At 36.0% G+C, this 24,111-nt stretch overlaps 1 protein-coding gene across 1 annotated transcript in view; it reads right to left on the reverse strand.

The window, feature by feature from the left end:
* RTTN (rotatin) overlaps window positions 1–24,111 on the reverse strand; it is a 79,385-nt gene that overhangs the window by 6,083 nt on the left and 49,191 nt on the right. The window contains exons 35-45 of the mRNA XM_017729440.1: window positions 19,253–19,361; window positions 18,376–18,574; window positions 17,298–17,388; window positions 15,867–16,020; window positions 15,585–15,722; window positions 14,530–14,741; window positions 10,649–10,754; window positions 7,250–7,344; window positions 3,518–3,595; window positions 1,902–2,028; window positions 1–125 (exon numbers count right to left, since the gene is read on the reverse strand). Of these exons, the coding sequence (XP_017584929.1) occupies window positions 1–125; window positions 1,902–2,028; window positions 3,518–3,595; window positions 7,250–7,344; window positions 10,649–10,754; window positions 14,530–14,741; window positions 15,585–15,722; window positions 15,867–16,020; window positions 17,298–17,388; window positions 18,376–18,574; window positions 19,253–19,361 (1,434 nt within the window). The remainder of the gene's footprint in view (window positions 126–1,901; window positions 2,029–3,517; window positions 3,596–7,249; window positions 7,345–10,648; window positions 10,755–14,529; window positions 14,742–15,584; window positions 15,723–15,866; window positions 16,021–17,297; window positions 17,389–18,375; window positions 18,575–19,252; window positions 19,362–24,111) is intronic.

Raw genomic sequence — 24,111 nt, forward strand, 5'->3', positions numbered from 1 at the left:
GCTGTTATCATTTGACACATGGGAAGCCAATTTCAAGATGTTATGCATTAATGAATTGCCAGCTGCACTTCGTGCAGACGGAAGTAATGATTGTCCACCACTGGCCCAACAAAGTGAAGCACAACCTTAAAGCAATGAGACATTTATCATATTAGAAATGCAGATGTGTATTTAAAAGAAAAACGTACAGAAAGAGCAGTGCCACTGCTCAAACAATGAGATGGAACTTTTGAAAAGATTTATTAGGTATCTTTTCTTTCAACCACAATGAAGTCAATGGGACATGCTTTGAATAGAAATGTGCCTGAATGTGGCAGTTTACTGGAATAGGCATCTACTGTTCTATTGTTCTAAAATGTAAGAGGCGATTCTGCTGTTAAATAGAAGCCATTGCTCCATCTCAGAAAATCTCCTTAAAAACCAGAACATATATCTAATTATACAATTATTTGGCAGTTGAATCTGAAGGGATCCTCTGAAACTGGTTCACAAAATGAGGTCTCTGTATAACCTGAAAGGATTAATATAAGTTTCTTAGAATGTTTTTTAGAGAAATATAAGCACTGTCTGCAGCTGTCATTACACTGTACAACAGAAGAATGCACGATCCTGTGCTACAGAGCTGTAAGTTTAAATTAACACAGCAGCAGGGGACAACTATGTTACCAACCTAATCTAGATACATGCCTTCTGCACAAATACAGATAAATGTCTTTTTTTAGTGGCACTGGCCATCAGCAACAACAGTTAATTTCCTACCTGGCAAAAGTAAACAAAAATGAGACACTGTTTAACTGTAACTAATATTTACATGCATATCTCTGACTACACTGAGGAGGAGTGGTTAACCAGTTCAGAGTAGGTAAATTTGGGTAAATAAGGTAAATGAGGTAAATAAGCCAGCTACTCCGAACAGAAAGAAAAAACATGATTGATCAAACAGCTCTTGCTCTTATTAGCAAGGAAAATAAAAATGCAGCCTAGAGTCACTCAGAGTTAAAAAACAAGAAAGACCATCAGAACTTCACCCTGATTTCTCGCACATGGACAGGACACTACATTTTTATTTTATACTCTGTAGCTGACTAATACACATCTTTCTTTGGCGCATACTGAAAAAAAATTCTTTATGAAAACAAGCCATTGCAAGCTCATTTAAGGTCTGGAAACATTAGCTTAAAAAAAAGAGTCATATTTTAACCATATTAACTCTTTTATGGTATCTTGACAGGGAGAAAGGAATAGACACTTTTGTGTCTCTTCAAGCCACTTGCAAATTATTATTTATGATTTGCTAAATTTAAATAACCAGGATAGGGAATGAGACAAATCCATGCTAGAAAAAAGTTCAGGCTCCTAGTAGTGGGGATAATTACCAATGGAAATAAAAGGTTTGCTCAAATGAAAAGGAGATTCCTTATGAAAAATAAAACAAATGCAAGCTGCTGACTCCAAGGCATAAATAAATTGAAGAAATTTAATATAAAATTGAATTTGATTGACTATTTCAAAACCAGAATGTTCTCAATAAGGACTGAAGTACAACCCATATAAAGTACTGATGCACTGTTCTCCATTAAAGAATTCCTAGAATAGTACTTCTGTAATATACTACTCAGCTTGGCAGGACATTCAGTGTAACCTTCAAACATAATGGTTTGAATTAAATGCTATTTAAACCTTTAGTACAATTGTACTTTTGCTAAATCCAACAGTTTGAAACCAGATCTGAACAAAATCTTGAATGTATTAAAATCAAAACTCTTGATAGACTTTGATGGGCCAGAGCTTTTACACTTTCCTCTTATGGTAGCAATAAACATTCTTTTTTTTCCCTTTATTGTGCTTTTCTGTCTGAATTTTTCTGGTAAAATATTTTGATGTATTCCACCACAGAGTACCTGCAGGATAGTTTGCAGTGTAGACGCAAAGCAAATGCAGAGCTATTTGCATTGAGGAGTCATCTGCTAAAAACCACGGCCATAGAGAATGCAGAACAGGAACAAGATGAGTTTTGAGTACTGCCATCTACAACAACATAAGGAAGAATTTAAAATGTTATCAATACTTTGAAAATGAAATACAGAGTGAGAAAAACATATTTTTATCTTATGTCTTATCTTATGGTTTAAAGACTGTATGGAGAACTGACACCATGATTTCAACCACCAATGAATTTAACTCTATGCCAGTCAAAAACAGCGCCATATCTTAATTACTGAAAGACATGCAAACAAAAGTAAAGATTTATTCATTCCAACTGTTCTTGTTCAAGAGCTCTCTATTCTAAAGTCTTATTCAACTCCTTCTAAAGTAATTACTGGAACTCAAAAAGCATGGAAATACAAGACTGCAGTTTTATACAGAGCAAATGATAGAAATCTTCAGTTATCAACGCAAACTCTTTCAATCCTCCAAGCAATTGTTCCTGCAGATCCTGATCAAAACAAGAAAAACATTCCACAACAATCTTAGCTGAGATTATGGCACAACCAAGTTATGGGGACTTCATGGATAATCAGATGGCTTATTCAGCCCCAAGTGTTCTGCATACAAAAAGAATGCTAATACATGCCCTGGAAAAGGGGTACTCCTGGAAAGTCAGGAAATCTTGTGGTTCCACCAATGTGTTTGCTAAAAGCAGCCCAAGTTGTATAAATAGCACAAGTAACACAATGCCAAGAAAAATTAAACTGTGAAAGAGAAAGTGGAAATAAATGTGTGAATGGTATCAGCAATAAGAAAGAGGAAGAGCAGTGATCAGAAAGAAAGAACACAGGAAAAAGTGAAAACAAGAAATGCAGTATTTTCGCCATTAAAAAAACAGGCAGAATTGAAGTTGAAAAGAAACTGAAAAGAACAGAGAAAAAACCAAGAATGAAATGAAAAGAAGAAATTCAAGACTTTGAGCAAGAAAAATGATTTTGTAAAAAATGGAGGTGAAAACAAAATTGTGTTTTGGAGGATTAGTACAATTTAACTCAGATAAAGAAAAAATAAATAGAAAAGTATTATTTATGCTTTGGTTAACATAACAAACATTAACAAACATGTTTGTTTGGGTTTGCTTGTTTGGTTGGGGTAGTTTTGGGGTTTTCTTGTCTTTCAGAAAGGGAAAAGAAGTAAGTAGAGAGGAATAAGGAGAAGAAACCACTTTCTAAGATCTCAAGTGTATCTCTGTGCGCCTTTCTGGTGGCCCCATACTTTTGTCCACACCCATTTTTCATATTATATACTTTGAAAATTAGAATTATTGACTTACTCAAAGCAGAAGTGGATACAAAAGATAACAGCCATCTGGAGCCATTGGGAGATGATGTTTCCCTAAGAACACTGAGTTCCCAATACATGTATGAAATATTCTTAGGAAGTGGGAATAATAATGAAATTTGAAGTATTTCTTGCCATTATTATCAAACTTAAATTTAGCCAACCTAAAATTAACTTCAAAGTAGAAAAAAAAAGTATCTTTCAGTAGCTGAATGAGCTCACATTACTTCAGTATAAGAATACTTACTTTGCATTCTTCATTTTGAAAGAGGCAGTTTCTAAGGAGCTGCATAGAACACCGTAACTCCTTAATAAGGTTATCCTCCTATCCAGAGAAAAATAATTGAAGATCATCAACATAAGACCAGAATGAATTTTTTCCAAGGAGGAAAGATTTCAAAAGAAGAAGTGCAAATCTAAGGAAGGTATCAACATTTGGGTCACATCTCCTCAACAGTTTTCTTCTGATTTCAGGTAGAATTCATCTCAGCTAGCTTCAAGCACGTTTACTAAAGATATTTGTAACTAGTAACTTACCATTCTTATCTCTCTTTATAACCCACAGATACTATTTCTAGGGGCACCAATCTGACCAAATGCAGAGATCTGTAGTACTGAGCTCCATTTTTCTTACAACTACTGAAGAATGGGTAGGAACTTTCTGAGTATTTGTCCCATCCTAAAGCACACATCTCAAACAAGTCAAATGAATTGCTCCCTGGAAGCATTTATTTTCCTTCCTTGGATAAAAACAAGGTGAAATTAGCTCTGAGTTTCATACCCTGAGATGAGCTCAGTTGGTTGGAGCATGGTGCTAATAATGCCAAGGTTGTGAGTTTGACCTCTGTATGGACCATTCTCTTAAGAACTGGACTTGATGATCCTGCAGAGTCCATTCCAACTCAGACTATTCTGTGATCTCTACAGGTGGTCAGACCAATCCATCCTCTATTCCCAGGGTATTCATTTCCTATCCTTAACAATAAATATAGAAGCTATAAATAACTTCCAACCTGGTAAGAATATTACAAAAATAAATACAGACCTTTGGACAGTGAGGTGCTACATTGAGATTCAAGTCACAAGTAAACAAAAAATCTATCTTCATGACAGAGCTGTGACACTACAGGGTAGGGATGGCTGACCTAACTCCTATAAGGGTGACACACTAAACCACTTCTGAAAGACAACGAAATTCCAACAAGCTTGTTCACCACAGGAGACTATTTCTGTCTTATCAAACATAAAGGGACAAAAATGTAAAATAGGATTCATACCTAATCTCAGACAAGGTGAGGAAACAATGTGTGCTTAATAAATCATAATGTGCTTATATATCATAAATCATATATTTGATGACATTTAGAGATGAAGTAACAATCTACTGCGAAAAGGTTCATGAAAGCTAGGTGTAGTAGATCAGGAAGAAACATGCAAGTCATTTTTACAACTACATTTTATAACTGGTTTGTCTCACTTTTAGCCAAATAAAATGCTATTGCTAAGACAAGAGTCCTAAGACAAAACAAGAGTTCTTTCAAGGAACTCTGTAAGTATGAATTTAGTTAATAAGTAAAATAGCATTAAAATGACACAAGCTACAAGTCATATTTAATGTATAAACTTCTAGGAGGTTGAAAAAGTTATGGATTGCCATTGATAGCCCTGTTTCTATTTTTTTTTTTTTTAGGATATCTTGATTTTTACTAAGATACTATTTTGACGTGTTTTTCTGAAAGCCTGGCTACTTGTAAATACTTTTCATGCTCTTTATTAGCATCACACTAATTATTATCAAAGAAAAGGAATATCAAGTAAAACACATCAGTTGCAGAATGAAGCTAGGTCAAACACATTTCTCCAAACAATTAAAAAAAAAGAGGCAGAAAAAGGGAAAAAGAAAAGAAGCTGCCATAGCTTTCCTTTGAGAGTTATGGTTGAAGTGGGCGAAGGGGGCGGTTTTGTGAATGATCAGCTAAATCTACTACGAAAGCAATGTCTCAGTGTCCCCCACATGAAACTGTCATTGTGTACCACGTATGATGAACAGCACACTTACATATGATGCAGCAACCTACAGTCCCAGCTCAGCAAAGAAATCTGCCACAAAGTCTTTTGCAAATCTTTCAAAGAATTTTCAGTTAAACATAATCAGTTTTCTGAACTTTCTCAGAGGCCCCTTTCCTCCAACTTCTTTCAAGTTTTAAATTCCTCCTCAACCCAAAAACTACAAAGAACCAGCTGACTTCAACCTTACAGAACATATCCAGGGCAGGACACCTTTCAGCCTCCAAGCATTGAAATGGAAAATGAATGTGTTTAGAAGATCTCAACAAAAAATATGACAGTCTTCAAATGTCAGGGTCAAACTCAAATTTTTTTAAGAGCTCATTGTTATAAAACAGAGCTCCATACTCTCACAAATCAAGGGTAATGTCTGTACCAAAACCTCAGAGAAAAATACTGTTTTGCTGAAGCAATGCAGAAATGCCCTACAGGAAGATGTTTTCTGCAATTTCTGCTTTATGTGGGAGTGGACAAGATATCAAACTTGACAGCAGAGGTTACTGCCTGTATTTTATTAATTCTCTTAGATGAAAGTGGTAGAAAACAAGCAGATTGCAACAAAAATCTTATGAAACTGTTGTATGATGGTAAGACATAATTTATATCTAAATGTGGTAAAGAAGATTTGGGTGACATGAGAGTCTGGAAGAACTGGAAGGGAGGTTGAAATAAAAAAGGCTAAATAAATAAATTGTGACTGGAGAGAAGAAACTGAGAGTGCAGGGAGTGGAAGGACCCCAAGTACGAGGTTAAAAAAAACCCCAAAACTGACAGGAAGTTAAAAAACCAGGGACAGCTGGGTCTGATGACAAGAAACTGAGATGTCCAGACCAAGTTTGAAGGAGACCAGAAAAAAAAAATAGAACTGAAAACCAGATAATAGGAGAGTAAAAAAACTGTGATTTACATGCATAAGCAGACTGGAACTGGTTTTGGGATGGGAGGGAGATTGACTGATACAGGAATAGACAAAATCAAAACAGCTGGTTGAATGACACTGAAAAAAAACAACTTAAGAAAAACAAAAAATATTATTGTGGAAACAAGATGGAAAAAATTAGTTGGATTAGATAGGGCCATGAAGTCAAGACTGAAAGTCCAACTAAGTTTGAAAACAGTACTCTGATAATGCTATAAGACAAAATATCATAAATTACAAGCATAACAGATTACTAAAGGATGAGATGTGTACGTGAGTGAATGTCTGAAAGTGAATTCTGAATTCTCAATCAGAAGCCTGCTATTTGCTGCTTTCAGCCAGGATGGACTAGTTGCTAATTCTGATAACCTGGACTAAAAGTGGGAAGTCCTGAATCCTCCAATTAATGAAAAGACATCAGACAGAACCAGTAATTCAGAGGCTGATCATGTGCTGTACTTAGCATGTAGACTATTGGGTTTAGGCAAACAGAAGCTTGGAGTTCTGGAAAGAAAAGTTAGTGGCAAAAAGGTTTCCTGAAAAGAGATGGTCCCTGACAGAAAAAAACAGGCCCAAAAGAAGAATGTGAAGATCTTGGCTGGAGGAACAACCTGGCAAATGGGAGAAGATCCTGAGGACCAGAGAGATGCATGGAGAAAAACACCAGGACATGTCCAGGGGCTTTGTCCAGTGAACACCAAGACTGAGAAGCTGCAAAGTATGAACTGATGTGATTCTCTGCCTGACATTGGAAAAGGTAGCTGAGACCTAGTGAGACCTCTGGGTGGGAGAGCATGTGAGATAACTAAGTTGGTAAAAGCTCTAAAATCATTGAATCTTACAAAAGCTCCAGTATCTGGATCCACTACAAATTGTCATTTACTTTGTCTCATTCGTGACAGATACGAGCAGTATCTGCCTCAAGACAGCAAACAAACAAAAAGATAGCTGGGAAGTGCCTTATGCTATCAATGTTTTGGTTTTTATAGCTACCTTTTTTCTCTGTGCTTTCCCAGGCTTTAGGGAAACCAAATTCAGCTGCGCGTGAATGTGCTTCATGTTTTCTATACAGCTGTCTATCAGGTCAGCTGAAAGACAAAAACCAGTAACACTTTATAATTACATTCACAATCAAAAATACTTTATTAAAAAACAAAATACCTTTCTGGCAATGATCTTGTTATCTTCTTGATATCAGGAAATAACAAACGGTTTCTGAGATGAAGTGCCATCTAGTTGAATGCTCTCAAGAAGCAAGAATACATTTGAGACCTCTTGCAACAAAGTCCCATGAGAGGAATGCCCAAAGAGAGGACTGGTAAGATTGAGAGGGGAAGATGATCTGGGTGGAGAGGATAACAACTCATAATTCTTCAGGATATCTTCAACAATGCTGCTTAGAAGCGTGAAACTTCAAGAGGTTATCCATTTATATTACCCAATCTTCCCCTAAGAACAGCCAATTTGCTGCATCCATGGTGAGACAAAGGAAAGGAACGATTCACATGACTTAAAAGTGCAAAATGTTGAGTTAGGCTCTTTTCTTTGGATCTAGAGTCTTTAAGTCACTATAAGGTGATGGAGTGACTACGTAAGCGGATAAGGTAAGAGCTACAGATATCATCTGTCTGGACTTCTCTAAGGGTTTTGACGTGGTCCTCTACAACATCCTTCCAAATTGGAGAGTTATGTAATTGACAGGTCGACTGGATGGTGGATGAGGAATTGGTTAGATGGTCACACCTAGAGGGTAGCAGTCAATGGATGAATATCCAGATGGACACTGGTGACAAGTGGTGTCCCTCAGGGATCCATACTGGGACCAGTACTGTTTAATGTCTTCATCAATAACATACTGGGATGGAGTGCACCCACAGCAAGTTTGCAGGTGACACCAAACTGAGCAGTGCAATTGACAAGCCTGAGGTATTGGATGCCACCCAGAGGGACCGGGACAAGCTCAAGGTCCAGATGGACCTCATGATGTTCAACAAGGTCACGTGCAAGGTGCTGCACTAGGGTTGGGGCAACCCTGGGGGATAAAAGGATTGAGAACAGCTCTGTCAAGATGTAATTAGGGTGCTGGTGAATGAAAGGCTGGACATGGCCTGGCAATGTGCACTCACTGTCTAGAACAGGCCAAGTGCATCATGGACTACATCCAAAGCAGTGTGGCCAGCAGGAGGGAGGAGATTCTGCCCTCTGCTCTGCTCTGGTGAGACCCCACCTGGAGCACTGCATCCAGCTCTGGGGTACCTCAGCACAGAAAAGACCTGTTGGAGCGAGTCCAGAGGCAGATCACAGTAATACTGAGAGGGATCTAATACATCTGTGAGGACAGGCTGAGAGAGTTGGGATTGTTCAGCCTGGAGAAGAGAATGCTTCAGGAAGACCTGGTTGCAGCCTTCCACTTAAAAGGAGCTCAAGAAAGACGGGGACAAATTTTCCACCAGGACCTACTGCAATAGGACAAAGGGTAATGGTTTTAAACTAAAAGAGGACAAATTCAGACTAGATATGAGGAAGAAATTTTTTACACTGGAACACGTTGTCCAGAGAGGTGGTGGATCCCCCACCCCTGGAAACATCTAAAGTCAGGTTGGATAGGGCTCTGAGTGACCTGATGAAGTTGTCCCTGATTATTGCAGGGGGGTTAGCCTTTAGGCTAAAGGTTTAAAGGCCCGTTCCAATGCATTCTATGATTCCATGATAATGGGATAATACAAGTTGGAAGAGGCCTCCAGAGGTCATATACCCAACCTCCTGCTCAAAGCAGAGTAAGCCCTAAGCAGGCAGAGTTTGCCTGTAGCTTTATCCAGCTGGGTCTTGAGAATGTCCAAAGACAGAGGCAGCACACTATGTCTGACGCTGCTTTACTGCCTTCGAAGAGTAAATGTTTATTTACAGGCAGTTTGACTCTCATGTTTCAATTTATGCCCATTATTTTCCACCCTCCTATACCATGCACTGCTGTAACAAACCTGTCACTGACTTCTTCAAAATCTCGTAGGTACAAGAAGACTTGTCCTCCCAAAACCTGCTTTTCTTCAGGTTGAACATAAGTCAGTTCCCTTGGCCCCTTCTCAAAGGACAAGTGAACACAACCACCCTTATGGCCCTCTGGTGAACTTGCTCCAGTTTGTTGACATTTTCTGTACTGGGCAAAAACTGGATGCACTAGTCTAGATTTAGTCTAACAAGTGGTAACTAGAGGAAAGAATCTTTTGCCCGTGATCTAATGGCTGTGTTCCTGTTAATACAGCCCAGGATGCTGTTAGTCTTCTCACATTCAGCTTGCTGCCTACCAGGCCTTTTTCAGCTCTCCAGTCAGCCTCTACTGCTATAAGGGCTTGTACCTTTTGCGGTGCAGGACTTTGCATTTTTAATTTAAAGCAGTCCTTAAGAGCTGAACAGGTGATATTAGAGCCACAGGTGTCTTTAGAACACTGCTTTGAATCCAAGAAGTCCTCTTCCTCTTTTCTAAGATCTGTGTTGCACAACAAGGATGACTTGAAAGCTGCTCTAGCACAGAATGATGCACTTCCTGCAGTGGAAGTGCCTTCACAGGAAGCAAGATCTTAGACGATCTAGTAGGTCATCAACAGAAGAACAGAAGAAGGGCTGAGTACCGAACCAATACACTGGGAAAGAATGGAAAGCATAAGACTTGAAGGTGAGTTTTCTCCTACTATAGAGATCAGACACTGGGCAGATCTGTCTAAGCTATCTATTTCAGTGTAGTGTAGGTTTAAAAAGTGGAAAAAACAACTGAGAGATGTAAGTTACAGGAAAGCACCCAAGACAAAGTGCACTTGGACTGATCAAAAGGTATGAAATGCATGATACGTGAGAAATGCAAACTCACCACTCTCCCCTGTGTTCTAGAGGGCACAAAAAGCCTTTGATTAGAAGTTGGTTTACTACTGTAAAGGGAAGAAGATCTTACTTAAACTGGAAAATGGGACCGAAGAAACAGAGTCAGGGAAGAACAAAGCTGAGAAAAAGAATTCTCTTGTCCAGGTACAGCCAGAACTGAAAACACAGGGCATACTTTCACCTACAAAAGTATTGGAAGATACTGCCAGTGAAAAACCTCCAGTTTCTAATGGATGAATATGCCATTAGTAGTAAAAGCTAACAGGTCTCCTCTTACTCCAACACAGAGCTGTGACTTCACCACAGGGTTTTAAACTGGCTACAACATAATATTTCATCTGCAGTGGAAAACTTTCGTTATTAATAAGATTTCTTAGTGAAAATCTGAAAAAAGCCCTGCGACTGAAACCCAGGTCTTCTGCTTGGAAAAAAAAAATTACAATTTAAAGGTAATATGTGAAACACCTGCAAGCATTTGATTCATAAATCATTTAACGTACATTTTGAAATGCTCACCTTTCAAAGCACATTTCTGGGCATTTTTACTGACAGCTAACAGAGACAGCAGTGCATTTGTAGCAACTTCTTTCAGCACATCCTTTGAAGATTTTCTTTCACAGACCTAAAAAAATGCAATTTCATTACTGAAATGAAAAAGTGATCATATTAAAAGTAGTATTCATAGCTATAAATAGAGTCTATATTTTCATTTGGATGATTTATCACTGTATTCCTATATAGATTTCTCCCTCTCTATATTCATGTTTATAGTCAGTCTGCATTAAAGTGTTTCATTATTTTTTGTAACTAATTTTATTTTTTAAATTAAATCTTTCTCCTTTTGCTCATAATCCCACTCCTCTTACTCTTTTCTTAACATTCTACATTTCTAAGGCCTAGATTCCAAATCCTGGCATTCCATACTTTTCCTAATATTCAGGAATAGGCTTGGCATTGCAGATAATTTGCTCCTTCAACACAATGATGATGAAGAGACATTAAATATACTGAAATTCCATTAAAAAAAAAAATCACTGGTAATTATTTTAGATACTCTTCTAACCAGTGAAAAACGGTAGCTTGTCTTATTTTTGTGAGGCCTTTGTGAGCATCACCACAATTCTAATACCTAAGTATAATCTCTGTGCTTTCAAAGGAATATTTATTTGGAGTCATATAACAAGATAATTGAAAGACAAAGAGCAGTCTGTGCTTCAAAGATTATCCACTAGAGAGTTTTGTCTATCTAGCAATTTTCCCTAAAATACCATGCCAGTTCTGACATCCAGAATAACAGAAAACAGCATCCATTGCAATCACAAAAATATAGGAAAATAAGAACAGTTGCTGGATCACAGTAAAAAGAAAAACATATTTTAAAGTTAGCCAAAAATACAACATCTTAAGAAAATCTTAATACTTTAGACAGAAATCTCATGAGTACCCATCCATAGGACCTCAGAGATTTTAACTCTACATACACCATATATTAATGGCCTAAAAATTTTTTCAAATTTTCATATGCAATAAAATATTGATGTACGCTCTAAGGTCATCATTTATTAAAGTGTTCACTGTAACCAGTAGTGAAAAGGTCAAGGAATAAGGACTACTAAGTTAATAACTAGACAAAATCCCAACACCTCATTGATAAAGACAACTGGCACCAAATCAAATCACCAAAGCATGGACTGCGTTCTGTGTTTATAATCAACAAAAAAGAAATTTACATTTAGACTACAACTGTTTTTATTAGATCTGGTGTGGTATCTCAAATCTAACAGCAACACATGAGTGTTCGAAGTAAATTAACTGGTTTTCTGTGATGGTTTCATTTCAAATTAAAGAATTTAGATGTTTGAACACTTAAAAGTATAGAAAGCTTAAAGTTTAAACTAATTTACACAAGCCAGGAAAGAAAGAATTGTTGCATTCCAGCAATCCTGCATAGCCTAAGATGTGGGTTTTGTGATTTATCTACTCAAAGGCTTTTGCCCTATCAAATTGCTAGCTGTTTTTACTTTTTCTTAACATTCATGGAATATTTTAGTAATAAAAACCATATTTCCCTATCAACCTCTTGGGTATTTTCCTGTAAGTATTATGTGGCAGACTAGAACTGATCCAATAATTAAAGTGAGTTGTCCTATACCCGTATCTTTTTCCAAAGTTTTAATTTCATCTTACTATTTTCTAAATTTTATCATCTTGAACACTAGCAAAATTTCATTCTTTCTTGAAGTATGCTCTTTTATGCATTTTTTCTTACTCTGCAATCAAGAATTACAGTTCACAGTAAAAAAAGAAAATTTACGTCAAGCACAGGGGACACAAGTAATTAAGAATTAATTAATGATTAACTACTGGTTGAACAGGAAAAACTCTATAAATTTATAATGCCGTGTGCCAACAGATTCTATAGTTTTAAAGTACTATAAAAGCATTAAAATCAGAACAGACACTTTATTCCTTTTTGAAATTATGCTGTACAATAAATTTAAGATGTCCCATAAATCCAAAGCAGACCCAGCTTTGTTAGTCTGCACCTACTGTGAGTTAGCTGAAGGGGAAATCACAGCCTTTCTTAAACACTGTAAGTTTTATATCTAGGGCCAAAATCTGAGAATTTATGTATACATTATGATTTCCTTATTAATTTTATTCTGATCTTAAACACATGTACACAAGGATTAACATTTACATACACAAAACAATCAAAGCCTTTCAAAGTCAGCATGTGCACTTACTCTATGTCTTGTATGTGATAATGAATACCAATTTGAGATCTGGTCTACTAATATTCACACCTGCACACTGGGTATTAAATTAGCATTTGCCACTGCATATATCAGGTATTCTGTAGATTTTATGTATTTAGGATGATTAATGGGGATGACTGTTTGAGAAATCTCTCATCCTTTTCTATATTAGCCAATTATTTGCTTGACTGCTTCTCTTTAAGAGTGGTTCTCCTGAAGAAAGTCCATATTTAAATCTTTTGTGTTGTTTTTCCATTTTTTATGGTGATTTTGTTTAGGTGTTTGTTGTTTTAATAGCTCAGTTTACATCCCATGGGCTCCTCATTCCACTGTCCTCACAATGATCACCATGACGGGGTGTAAACAAATACATGTACTTTGATCTAAAAAACTGAAGTTGTTTCTTTCCTAATTCTGTTATCCTTTTTGGGAGATCATAGCAGCTATGTAAGGACCCAGAGAGCATAGGCTATCTTTTGAACTCTTTTATGAACAAAATGCAATGCCTATCTACATCTCTGAACAGTTAAAAAGCATGTTAAAAGCTGGTATCTCTTACAATACTCAAACTATGTCTGATGTCCTCTCATTGACCTGGCTGCAGTTCATTCTTCATTGCATCAACTTTTTCTGCTGTCACTGTAAGAATCATCCCCTTTTGTTGGCAGATATGTACACTTGTATGAAAATAAGCAGTTATGTACATTTGTATGAAAACAGGGGAATGTTACATGTCTTTATCAGACATACTCTCATGCAACCACACTTTTTGTGCCAGAGCCAAGGAGTTTTGTTTCAGGCACATATGCAAGCATTAAATACAAAAACCTAGCAGGATATTTAGTAAACTGTGGGATTTGAATGAAGTGCCCCTGTTTTGCTTGAGTCCCTGAAAATCGTGTCCTCACAGGAAAATGCTGTGCACCGAAATTATCTGAAATTAGTTGCCAAAACCAGAGAATTCTGGTTTCAGTGGCCGGTAGAGTGACCAAGAAAGACTGTCTGGGGAAGTTTTTCCTCCCTGAAACACAGCAAGTTCTCAGTGGACAGAATACCATGCCCCAATAGATATGATAAAGCCACAGTGCTGCAACAGAGAAGCAAAGGAACACAGTGTTTGTGACAAATACCAGGACAAGTCTTGGTAGGAGTAAGGTTATTCTTCAAGAATTCAGCATCCATAGGAAGAGAGGAGATGAATGCTAAAGCATTCTTTTGGTCACACCATCCAATATATGACCAATAAATGTAACAAAAATACATTTTACACAGCAAAATAGTACTAAGGTACTTATTTAAAAAATAGTTCTAAGACAATGACTTATAGAAATCATAAGTTACATTATATAAAATGTGCATCATTCAGAAAAAACACTACACTTCTAATCATAGATCACTATGACTGTTACAGTGACAACTGCACATAATTTAAAGAAGAACAATAAGTATATAGATAAAAGAACTAAGTTGTGAGGGAAAACAAATTAGACACAGATTTCACATATAACTTTGCTTACTACTAAGTGACAGAAGACATTTTACCAATCCGCAAATAAGGGAAGGATTAAATATAAAGGAGGTAAAAGAATAAAAAATGCAAAAATATATCCTGAAATCACCTTGTCAAATTTTAAATACCTGAATAATTAATGCAGTAAGTTGAGTTACTGGTGCCTGGCATCCTTCAGTGTGATCCAGAAGAAAGCTAATAGTTGGATTCTGACACACACTCTGTTTATCCTGGAGCTGTTTTCTTCCTTCCTCATTCAAAAGGACAGAGAGGAACTGTAAACTAGCCACATATAAAGCAGGATATGTGGTAGACAGATGAACACAATCAGAAATGGTATCTAAAAGGTTAAACAAAAAAATTAAAATTTTTACATTTCATTATGAATAAAGCTCAAGTATACTTTAGAACACAGAAAGACTTATCAAAGAAAGCATGTGAACCCAGAAGCAGTTACACTGTGCACTGCCCAAGGAATTCTACAAATTCTATGCATCTAAGAAGTCTTTAAAAAAACCTAAGAAAGAAAAGTTTGAGTTTTATAAGGGTGGAATGAATTAATTGCTCTGCATTCATTTTACTATAAAACAAAAAAGCAATCTCCATTTCACTCACTCATTTGTTCAGTAATTTTTTGAACTCTCCTCACTTTATCAGCAGCTTACATCATAAAACAAACAGTATCCATTAGCTACTTTATTTGCAACTGGATTTGGGTTCACTAGATCTCTTAACATGCACAAGCTTGTCTGGACTATGCTCATACTCCAGTATTGAAGCACTTCACAGAATCTTGCCTAGCTATGCAAGTAACTAACATAAGAATAATTAAAATATAAAGAAACAAACAAACCCCTGTATAATAATCTTGAATTCTTATGTCTCTTATCTCCCCTCAAAACTTTGCTTTCCTTTATGCAAGGTATTTAAAAAAACAGAAGGGAAAAAACTGAAGTGCTAATGGATCATTTCACAAATGCTACATTTGGTTAAGGTTTACAACTAAAATCACTAATCCATACATGTGAAGAAAACAAAACAAGTCAGTCAAGCTCTGGACACATTTGGTTTTCATTGTGGATATCTCATTAGTAATTACTTAATATCATCTAAACAGGAATGACTCTCTTTTCTATTTGTTGATTAGTTGCTAGGAAAAAAACCATCCAGGAATAGTCATTACCAATTATTGCTGTACAGTGATTTGCAAGGGCTGCTGTCACAGATGGAAAAGATATCTGGCCACTTTTCCACAGTAATGTAGCTAGAAAGCTGAAGAAGTCTACCCATGTTTCATGAAGTACAGACGTTAACTCGGTATCTGCAAAGATAACACAGAAAAAAATCAAACTGTTTGTGCACAAACCTGGAAAGCTGAGCCTGACCACACCTGTCCATTTACGTGAAGGTGGTAGGTAAATGAAGACCTGCCTCTGTCTGGTTATAAAGGAAAGTACATCATTACCTAACCCATCTTTGGGGCGCACGGTGAGAATCTTGAAGGTATTCCCCAAGAGAGGTTTCAACAGTTCATCCTGGCTTACAAGATGAGAGTCCACCAATAAACATGATTTTAGAAGCCTGGACACAGATGACACGTACTGAAGTAGTAACAAGACCTGTTAAATATTTGTAGAAAGATATCAAATAAAGCCATATATTTACACCTTCCACATTATTTCAAATTTACTCACATTACATCAACCAATTCATAACATCTTGAATTAATATACAGCACTTAAAATAAATAATAGGGCATAAAATTAAAAATGTTTCTCTTAATTTTTACTGTAGAAGATGAAACAGAAACCTTAGTCTGGAAACATATGCGTGCAATCAATTTTCTCATAACAAAGCAAAAGCTCCTTGTGCAAAGGTCACGACTCTTGCTACATGTACAGCAGCATACTCATTGGAAGCTCACAAAGAAAAACATAAGAATGGTCATTAATACTGAGGAATACATCTGTCTTCCTAGAAACAGAAACTGACATATTTATTTACTCTTGTAAGTTTTCTGTAGAAACACATTTCTTTAATTAGAGGAGTAATTTTCTTCAACATAAATTTGAATGCAGAGCAGCAGAAGCTATGAAATGGTGCTATGTCATGAAACAGTAAGTTCTACATATTGTATATACAGAGATAAATTTGATTAAAAGGTAGTTCTATCAGCAGTAACCCTGTATAGTTTGCATACATCAAAATTAGTGGAGAACTATGTAAGTGTCTGCAGGATCACAGACAAGGCAAAGCAGCTAGGTTTGTTATAGACAATAAATATCCAATGTGTCAGTAACTGTATCTGGCTCATGTTGGGGTCCCTCCCCTGCCGTGTAGCCCTGGGAGAGGGGCCCTGAGGGCACAGACACGGGGTTTCCCTGCCCCTGCTCAGCCTCGTTCCCATGGGTTGGTTTGTGTTCCCTGCGCGGGCAGAAGGACCCTTGGTCCCGTGACTGGAACAGTTCCTGGGCAGAGCTCCGGCCATGCGGCTGGAGAAATAAACATCTCTGAAACATCTACCAAGAATCTGTCCATATATATTTCTTTTCCACGGGCCTCATTGTCTGATACATCGTGTTGCAGTATCCGCTCATACTTCAGTAACAAACAAAAAAATTCTACTACAGAATTTCTTCAATGGCTAAACTTAACTTTTACTTTCTAAAGACAATTAATTTTCAGTTTGGTCATCCTAATTATAGTTCTAACACAGAAAATAATTTTTCTACATTGAATAAAATGGTTTCTTTTCACTTAAGCTTTGTCAAAAGCACAAAGATTCACATGAATGCCTATAGCAGTTTGTCTGGACTATGTTAATGATCATAAATTAGGCTAACATAATTAAATTCATAACTTCAAAAAATTAGAAAGTAACAAATGCTTCTCTAACCTGAGCTTTTACATGTTCTGTATGACATCGATGACCCAATGGAGCCTTCAGTTCCAAGATACATCTTTCAATCAGATTAGCACTTACAAGACTAAAACAAAATAAATTGGTTAGAAATACAGTTAAATAATTAAACGTTCTATTAACTTAACATTTCAGAGAAGAGAAAAATATACATAAACAGAGTAAAAATAAAGTAAGACACAATTACTGGTAAACCCCACTATTTTAAGAAAGTCTATGGCAACTATAGTAGCAGTAAGTTGCTTCAAAATAGCTAGACTAATATAAATTCCAATAGCTGTTACTGTACTGGCAAAAATAAATTTTTCCTATTTGATTTCTTATTTTCTTTCCTCTAGAAGAACAAACAGCTCTATGATCACATAAGCTGCATTCACATGAGGGTCGTTGGGGGTTTTTGTTTGTCTGTGTTTCATTTTTTCCATTAACTGGAGCATGTAGAGCAACTACAAATGCTCTTGAAAACTTTTACCAAAAATGAACTAGTTTTTCATGCTGCACTTCAGGACTCCCAAACACGTTTTACAGACAAAAGAATTTGCTATAATGGAAGTGGAAACATGGAATAAAATCTGAAGACTTCTTTGAAGCGGTTCCTCCTTTTAAGAAGAAGTAAAACACTAGGATCTATCAGCCAAATTTGGCAAGTTCTATTTACTCTCTTTTAGTGTGAGAATCCTTGGCTCATCTTCAAAATATTTCATACAATTCAAAGAAGAAAATCATAAAATGAGCTGAAATGATCTGTAATTCGAAATACTTGACAAGAACCTCAAACATCACGAGAAGAACACAGTAGTCCTGTATAAGACATAGACCACAAATGGAATCACTGACTACCTATTCTGTGAAAAAAAAAGAAATCATTCTGATTCTTTTCTTCAGCTGATTGTATTTTTTTTTTTTTAAAAAGCAGTTTTGAACACTTCAGGAGCAAGAAGTGATCAATATGTTTAACAGTTTTAGCAAGAAACATGGGTAGATCTCATGCAAAGATTTTTTAAACCTCTATCACTATACCTTGTTTGTAGTTCAACAGTTATTGATCTCATACCTGCTGAGAGTTGTTAGCAAATGTGTTTGTTGAAGAGCAATTCCAGTATCTTTTGGCATGACAACCAGCAGATTGTGCAGAAGGCTGCAAACAGCGGACAAAAGGGCAGGTGTGACTACAGCACGCTGTTTAGACAGAGCAGCAGACATGGGAGAATCATGTTCACTTGGAGATTCTGTTATGGTTGTATCACTTTGACCTAGAGTGTGTTGAATAAAAAAAAAGCAACCAAAACAACCAAAATATTAAATTACAGCAGTTACATAAAACAAATTTATTTCTATTTTTCATAAAACATCCAAGTCCTCTCTATATTTAAACTGTATACTCAGGAATGAATGCAAAAAAAAGAAGAAATCAGATACAGGAAATACGAGGCATTAAGTAAAGACAAGTAGCAAATTTGGAAAGACGCAAATTCCCAGGCCTTTCTTTAAAAGAATAATATTTTTATTGGCACATAGCTCTCACTACATACATGATTATAAATATATTTTTTATATTATATTAGTTTTTATCTATCTACATATAAAGAGAATTATATATACATCTTTGTGTATGTGTGTGCATGCACACTCCTGTGGGCACGTATGCATATGACAGCTACACCATGATTGATGTGTTGAAAACGTGACTAGATGCCAGGAAGAGAACCTAAGTCTTGAGTTACATTTCAAGCAGTACCATTTTCACTTGCTTCTGTCAAATTTAATATGAAAGAAAGTGTTTAATGTTTGTCTTCTAAAACAACCACTAGAAGCATCAGCTGCTCCAGCAACATGCAAGTTGTACAATGTACAGCATGAACAAATACTGAAATATGGGCAGGTGAATACACTATATTTAGCATTAGGTACACAACTCAAGCTTGACTTGCCTTGTGCTGTAAGCCGATCAACTACAGTTTCAGGAATAAAACTGGCTGAACTTGGAACTGTTGCCTGAAGCTCAGTAACACTCCCCAGTGATGGTGATGCAGACAGAATCTAGAAAGTCATAAAAAGGAAACTAGTTGATTCCAACTTTTACAGACTAGTCTTCTATTTATATTCTGCTTGGGAAGGGGGAACAACCCATCATAACCAACAAAACCAAATATGATGTAAATATTACTGTTCAAAATCAATTTGATTAAATTTTGTCCTAGTCCACTATGTGTGTGTATATATGATAAACATCCAATAATTGAAACTGTTAAAATATGGGCAATATGAACAGTCTGAAACACTTCAGTTAAAAACTGATCAATGCCCATGTTACTGGAAATTCCTTCTCTTCATCCTTCTTTTTCATCCATATAATTGACTCAACCTACATTTGGATAAAGATAGAAAGACATTACTGAAGCATTTAAACTCAAATTTTTCATGGATTATTTGCTCTACTGAGAACATGAACACTTGTCCCTTTGTACCAGAACACACTCAGATAAAAATATCACACTTACATTTGTGATCAGTCAAAGTTGACGTCCCTGAGTCTTTCTGACTCTGGGTACTTTTCTTAACCTTAATCCTGTGATCCCTATATATATTCATTGCATAGTGAAGATATGAGATGTTTAAATGACAGTAGATAACTGTACTGACATCATACCATGCTCCTCCTACCAATTTTGCATTATTTACATTATGAATTTTGTGTGTTTTCAAAAGTTCTTAATTCTCTTGCTACTGTGTTTAAAACCACAAGCCTGAGATCAGAAGACCCAAAGTGTCCAGCTAAATTATGTGTTTTTGTGAAACAAGACCTGTAACCTGTTTCAGAGCATAGGACAAGTATCTATCATGTCAAGTCACTCTTTCACTTCTGGTTTTTATTTTCTCGATGGACAATTCACATCAGACAATTTTCTTCAAGAGTGTCACTATATGGAGCAAAGAATACTGGAAGTGGGGGAATCCAAAGAAATCCCTACACAGTTACAACCTGAAGAAGGGTGTTATTAGAATTTTCCTCACAGTGAGCTTTCTAAGGAAGACTGAAATATTTCAAAGGTTTGGGGTTTTTTTAAAGGTTTATTAGAATAACATCTGGAATATATTTTTACCCAAGGAAATGGTTAAAAGTGACTTAACAGACAAAACGGGTGCAGGGAAGGAAATCACATATCACTCTCTTCCTAGCTATTGTATCCTTGCAACCTCCATGTTGTAACTTCCTTTTCTCCCCCATTTCCCTCTGGTCTCCCACTGTTGTTCATCCTACAGTCTTGAGTCTTTCTTGTCAAGCCTGCTCAGTTGTTCCTCAAGAAAAGTCAGAGGGTTATTGTAACACATAAAACAAGCTACTGTAAGATTTGGGGGTGTGTCCAAAACCCAGAATTCACACAGAGCTTGGATCACCTAAACACTAGGATGATGCTTGGCTAAATAATTTTCTTATTAGCCAAATGCAGTACCAAACTGTACTGAGTGACTGAAATTCAAATTCTATTTTGATTTCACAAATAAAAAGCATATTTTCCAATTAAAATAAGCTATTTAAAGTTTATGCTTGCTAATTTAAATAATTATTAAAATCCATTATTTATATCAAACCAATCTATCTTGACACATGGCAAATTCTGCATTTATTCAGCACTATACTTCAATTCCAAGCATTCTAATAGGTGACAAAAACCATAACTCTTTTCCCTAAACAGTGCAAACCCAAAATGTAACTTCTAACAGTCCATATGGTTCTTCTGAAACAAGTAAAACCCGAAAAAGACTTTAACTATACTGAGATTCATCTTACAGATATTATTATGAATTATACAACCTTTCACATATTAGTAAACAGTATCAGCTACCCCATACAACTGTTCTTTCTCTATCCTACAACTCTCTAAACACTTTGGGCAAGAAAATAAAAAGAAGTTCTCAGTTATGTTAAAAAAAAAATTTAAAAAAAATGCAAAAGCTTTATCTAGTTAGAAAAATATCATTATTGATAATTGCTTCACAGTGGGAAATAGATTAAAGCCATAAATTTTCTGCTATCATAACAGAAAACATACAGTAACACAATGAAGTTGTTTCCACACTGTTCTGCCTTCCAGGAAAAAAAACCCATATTACCACTTTTATAAATCACCTTTGATAAGGATGAACTGGAAGTCTGGGACACTGGACACAAGTCTTTAGTAAAGGATATTTACTACTGCCACCATATTGGTCCTGGGAGCAATGAAGCATTGCTTTGCTTAACAGTGAAACTTTAGAAGGGGGTATAACAGGGGAAAAGGTTCTCTGTGTGTGGAGAGGAGATGACAACTGCAGATTAGAACTAATTCAAAAGAATACAAAAATTGTCAGAGTGGAAACACAGAAGAAATGTGAGGGTTTTGCCATTTATCTACCAGATAGGAATAAAAGCTCTTTTCTTAACCTCTAGTACAAAAATCCCTGTGGCATTGCTTTAATAGGCTTGCAGTGATTAATTCTACTCAGTTCTCTTTTCAAAGGTTTAAATCACTTAACTGTATAACACTCTGGTAACCACGGTTCCAGAAAATAAAGCACACATTTCATAAAAAATAGCAAGAAGATTTCATAGGAAAGAATGAATGGCCATGACTTAAAGCTGTCTGGGAACTGTCTGTAGATCTTTAGCCCAAATAATTTTTAGCTCAAGTTTTTTAATAACTGCTCATTTTGCTAAGATGTCCTGGACACAGCCTTGCGGTGTCAAGCAAGTTGGTATCTCCATGCAGATTGGTGATCTCTTGTCATACGTACTAAACACAAACCAAACATGTTGGTTAAAACAAGAGTAAGGATTTGTCTTCTCTAATGATAACCTGAGTTAACGTTTAAACTATTTATTCTATAAAAGACCAAGATTATTAATCATGTCAGAACTAGCCTTTTTGCAGTATCCACATTCCAGTTCACAGAAAAATAAAGATGAATTTGACAAAAATCTGTAATCCACTGGGATCTTAAAGACACAAAATACAGTCCACACGAGTTAACACAGAACAGACAATCCAGTTCTGCTGTCTTTTTCTATTACATTGAATCACTGATTTAATCCCCGCATAACTATTCTTTACTGCATAAAATGAGCAAAATTTTACTTATGGTCTCTGTCCAATTTCTGACACTCTTTGTAATTTTCTCAATTCTTCTTTCTGCAAATTTGGGGAAAATAATTGGGGATGGAGAAAAAAAGATGAAGCCAAAAAGTAATTTAGTTGCAACTTTCAGTTAAGGTCATATGACCCTATGTGAAATCAGCTCATGATAGCAGACATCTCAAATAAAGTACTGGTTACATGAAACTGGAAAGCAGGGAAAACTAATAGCATGTTAGGAGTAGGAATAGATATGGACATACCTAGATCAACCTTTTTTTTTTTTTAAATGTTATTAAAATATCAGAGAATAGTTTTCAATAGAAACAATTCTACTTGGCTTGATTGCCCATTCTCAGGTATTTGTGGGTGTTTTCATCCAATCTGTGCAATGCACCTAAAACACATTTCTCCCTTCAATAAGACCTGCAGGTTCCTTTCCATATGTGATGGGGAAAGCACGCCATCTCGTGGGCTTGGAATAACAATATCTTCCTGGCACCATCAACATCCAACATTTAGCAACAAACTTCTAAAAACTTTTTGTAATGACTTCATAACTGTATTTCTTTACTCATACATGAAAACAGTAATTGGGTTGAACTGTAACCCAAAAACTTGAAGTTATATAGGAATAAATTACAAATGGCTGGTTTCAGGACAAGTTTGAATTTTCAGAAGTATTTCCTAACTTCACTAGATAAGACACTTCAGGTAACTGCGCTCTGAAATACAGTTTGCAATCAGACTCCATTAAAGTTACGCTCCTCCATCTTTTTTCTCCTAATAATAGTGGCATTGGAACATCAGAACTCTACCTCTTGCAGCTTGGAAATTTTCAATCTGTCATGTCAGCACTGGCATTTTTTTAAAGGTAAGAAACTGAGTTAATTTAAAAAAACCAAAACTTTACAGTTGCTAAAAATGTCCATGAAGGATAAATGGAAATTAAACTAACTTCCAGAAATGACAATCAAAGTCTTAGTGTGAGTTTGTGTCAGGGAAAGAAGGAAAACAAAACAAAACACAAACTTCTATAAAACTCACATGGTTAGCTGTAAGAGCATAAGCTTAGTAAGTATGAAGTCTACGATATGTGGAAGACTGACATAAATTAGTGTATCTTAGTACTACACTGTGCTTTCCACTTTTAATAATTAGTTGTCTATCTGTTGAATGGAGTAGTAGAGCTAAGTCTTTATGTTAAACTATGATGCTACTGTACATATATAAATATAATACATTAACTTGATGTAGTTGACTCCAAATTATTTTTCCTTTTTTTCTTTTTTTTTAAGCTACTGAAGCTGAAGAAATTTAATGTAATGAACTCTAAAATTATTCATAAAAACTCAAGCACAATTTTAAGTACATTAGACACCCATCCCTGATAAGAATTGCTGGAATTTAATTTTGCCTTCAAGTAACATGAAAAAAACAAGATGAAATTTGTTCAACTTTCATTCCTCTAAGTAAATGGTACTCAATTTATTCAGTAAAAAGCGATCTGGGAACAACTGCTTTTAAAAAAATCTGAGATTCTTATGTAAATGTTTTTTAAGCAGCAAATATGATTGCATATACCTCCTGACTGACATGCACTTTCATTTATTTTGGTTTTAATCTTCAAATTTGAATATTTGTGTTTAGAATAACCCCAAGGGGTTGAGGGGGAT

The sequence above is a fragment of the Corvus brachyrhynchos genome, unplaced genomic scaffold, assembly GCF_000691975.1.
Source record: "Corvus brachyrhynchos isolate BGI_N302 unplaced genomic scaffold, ASM69197v1 scaffold331, whole genome shotgun sequence".
In the NCBI taxonomy this organism is placed as follows: Eukaryota; Metazoa; Chordata; class Aves; order Passeriformes; family Corvidae; genus Corvus; species Corvus brachyrhynchos.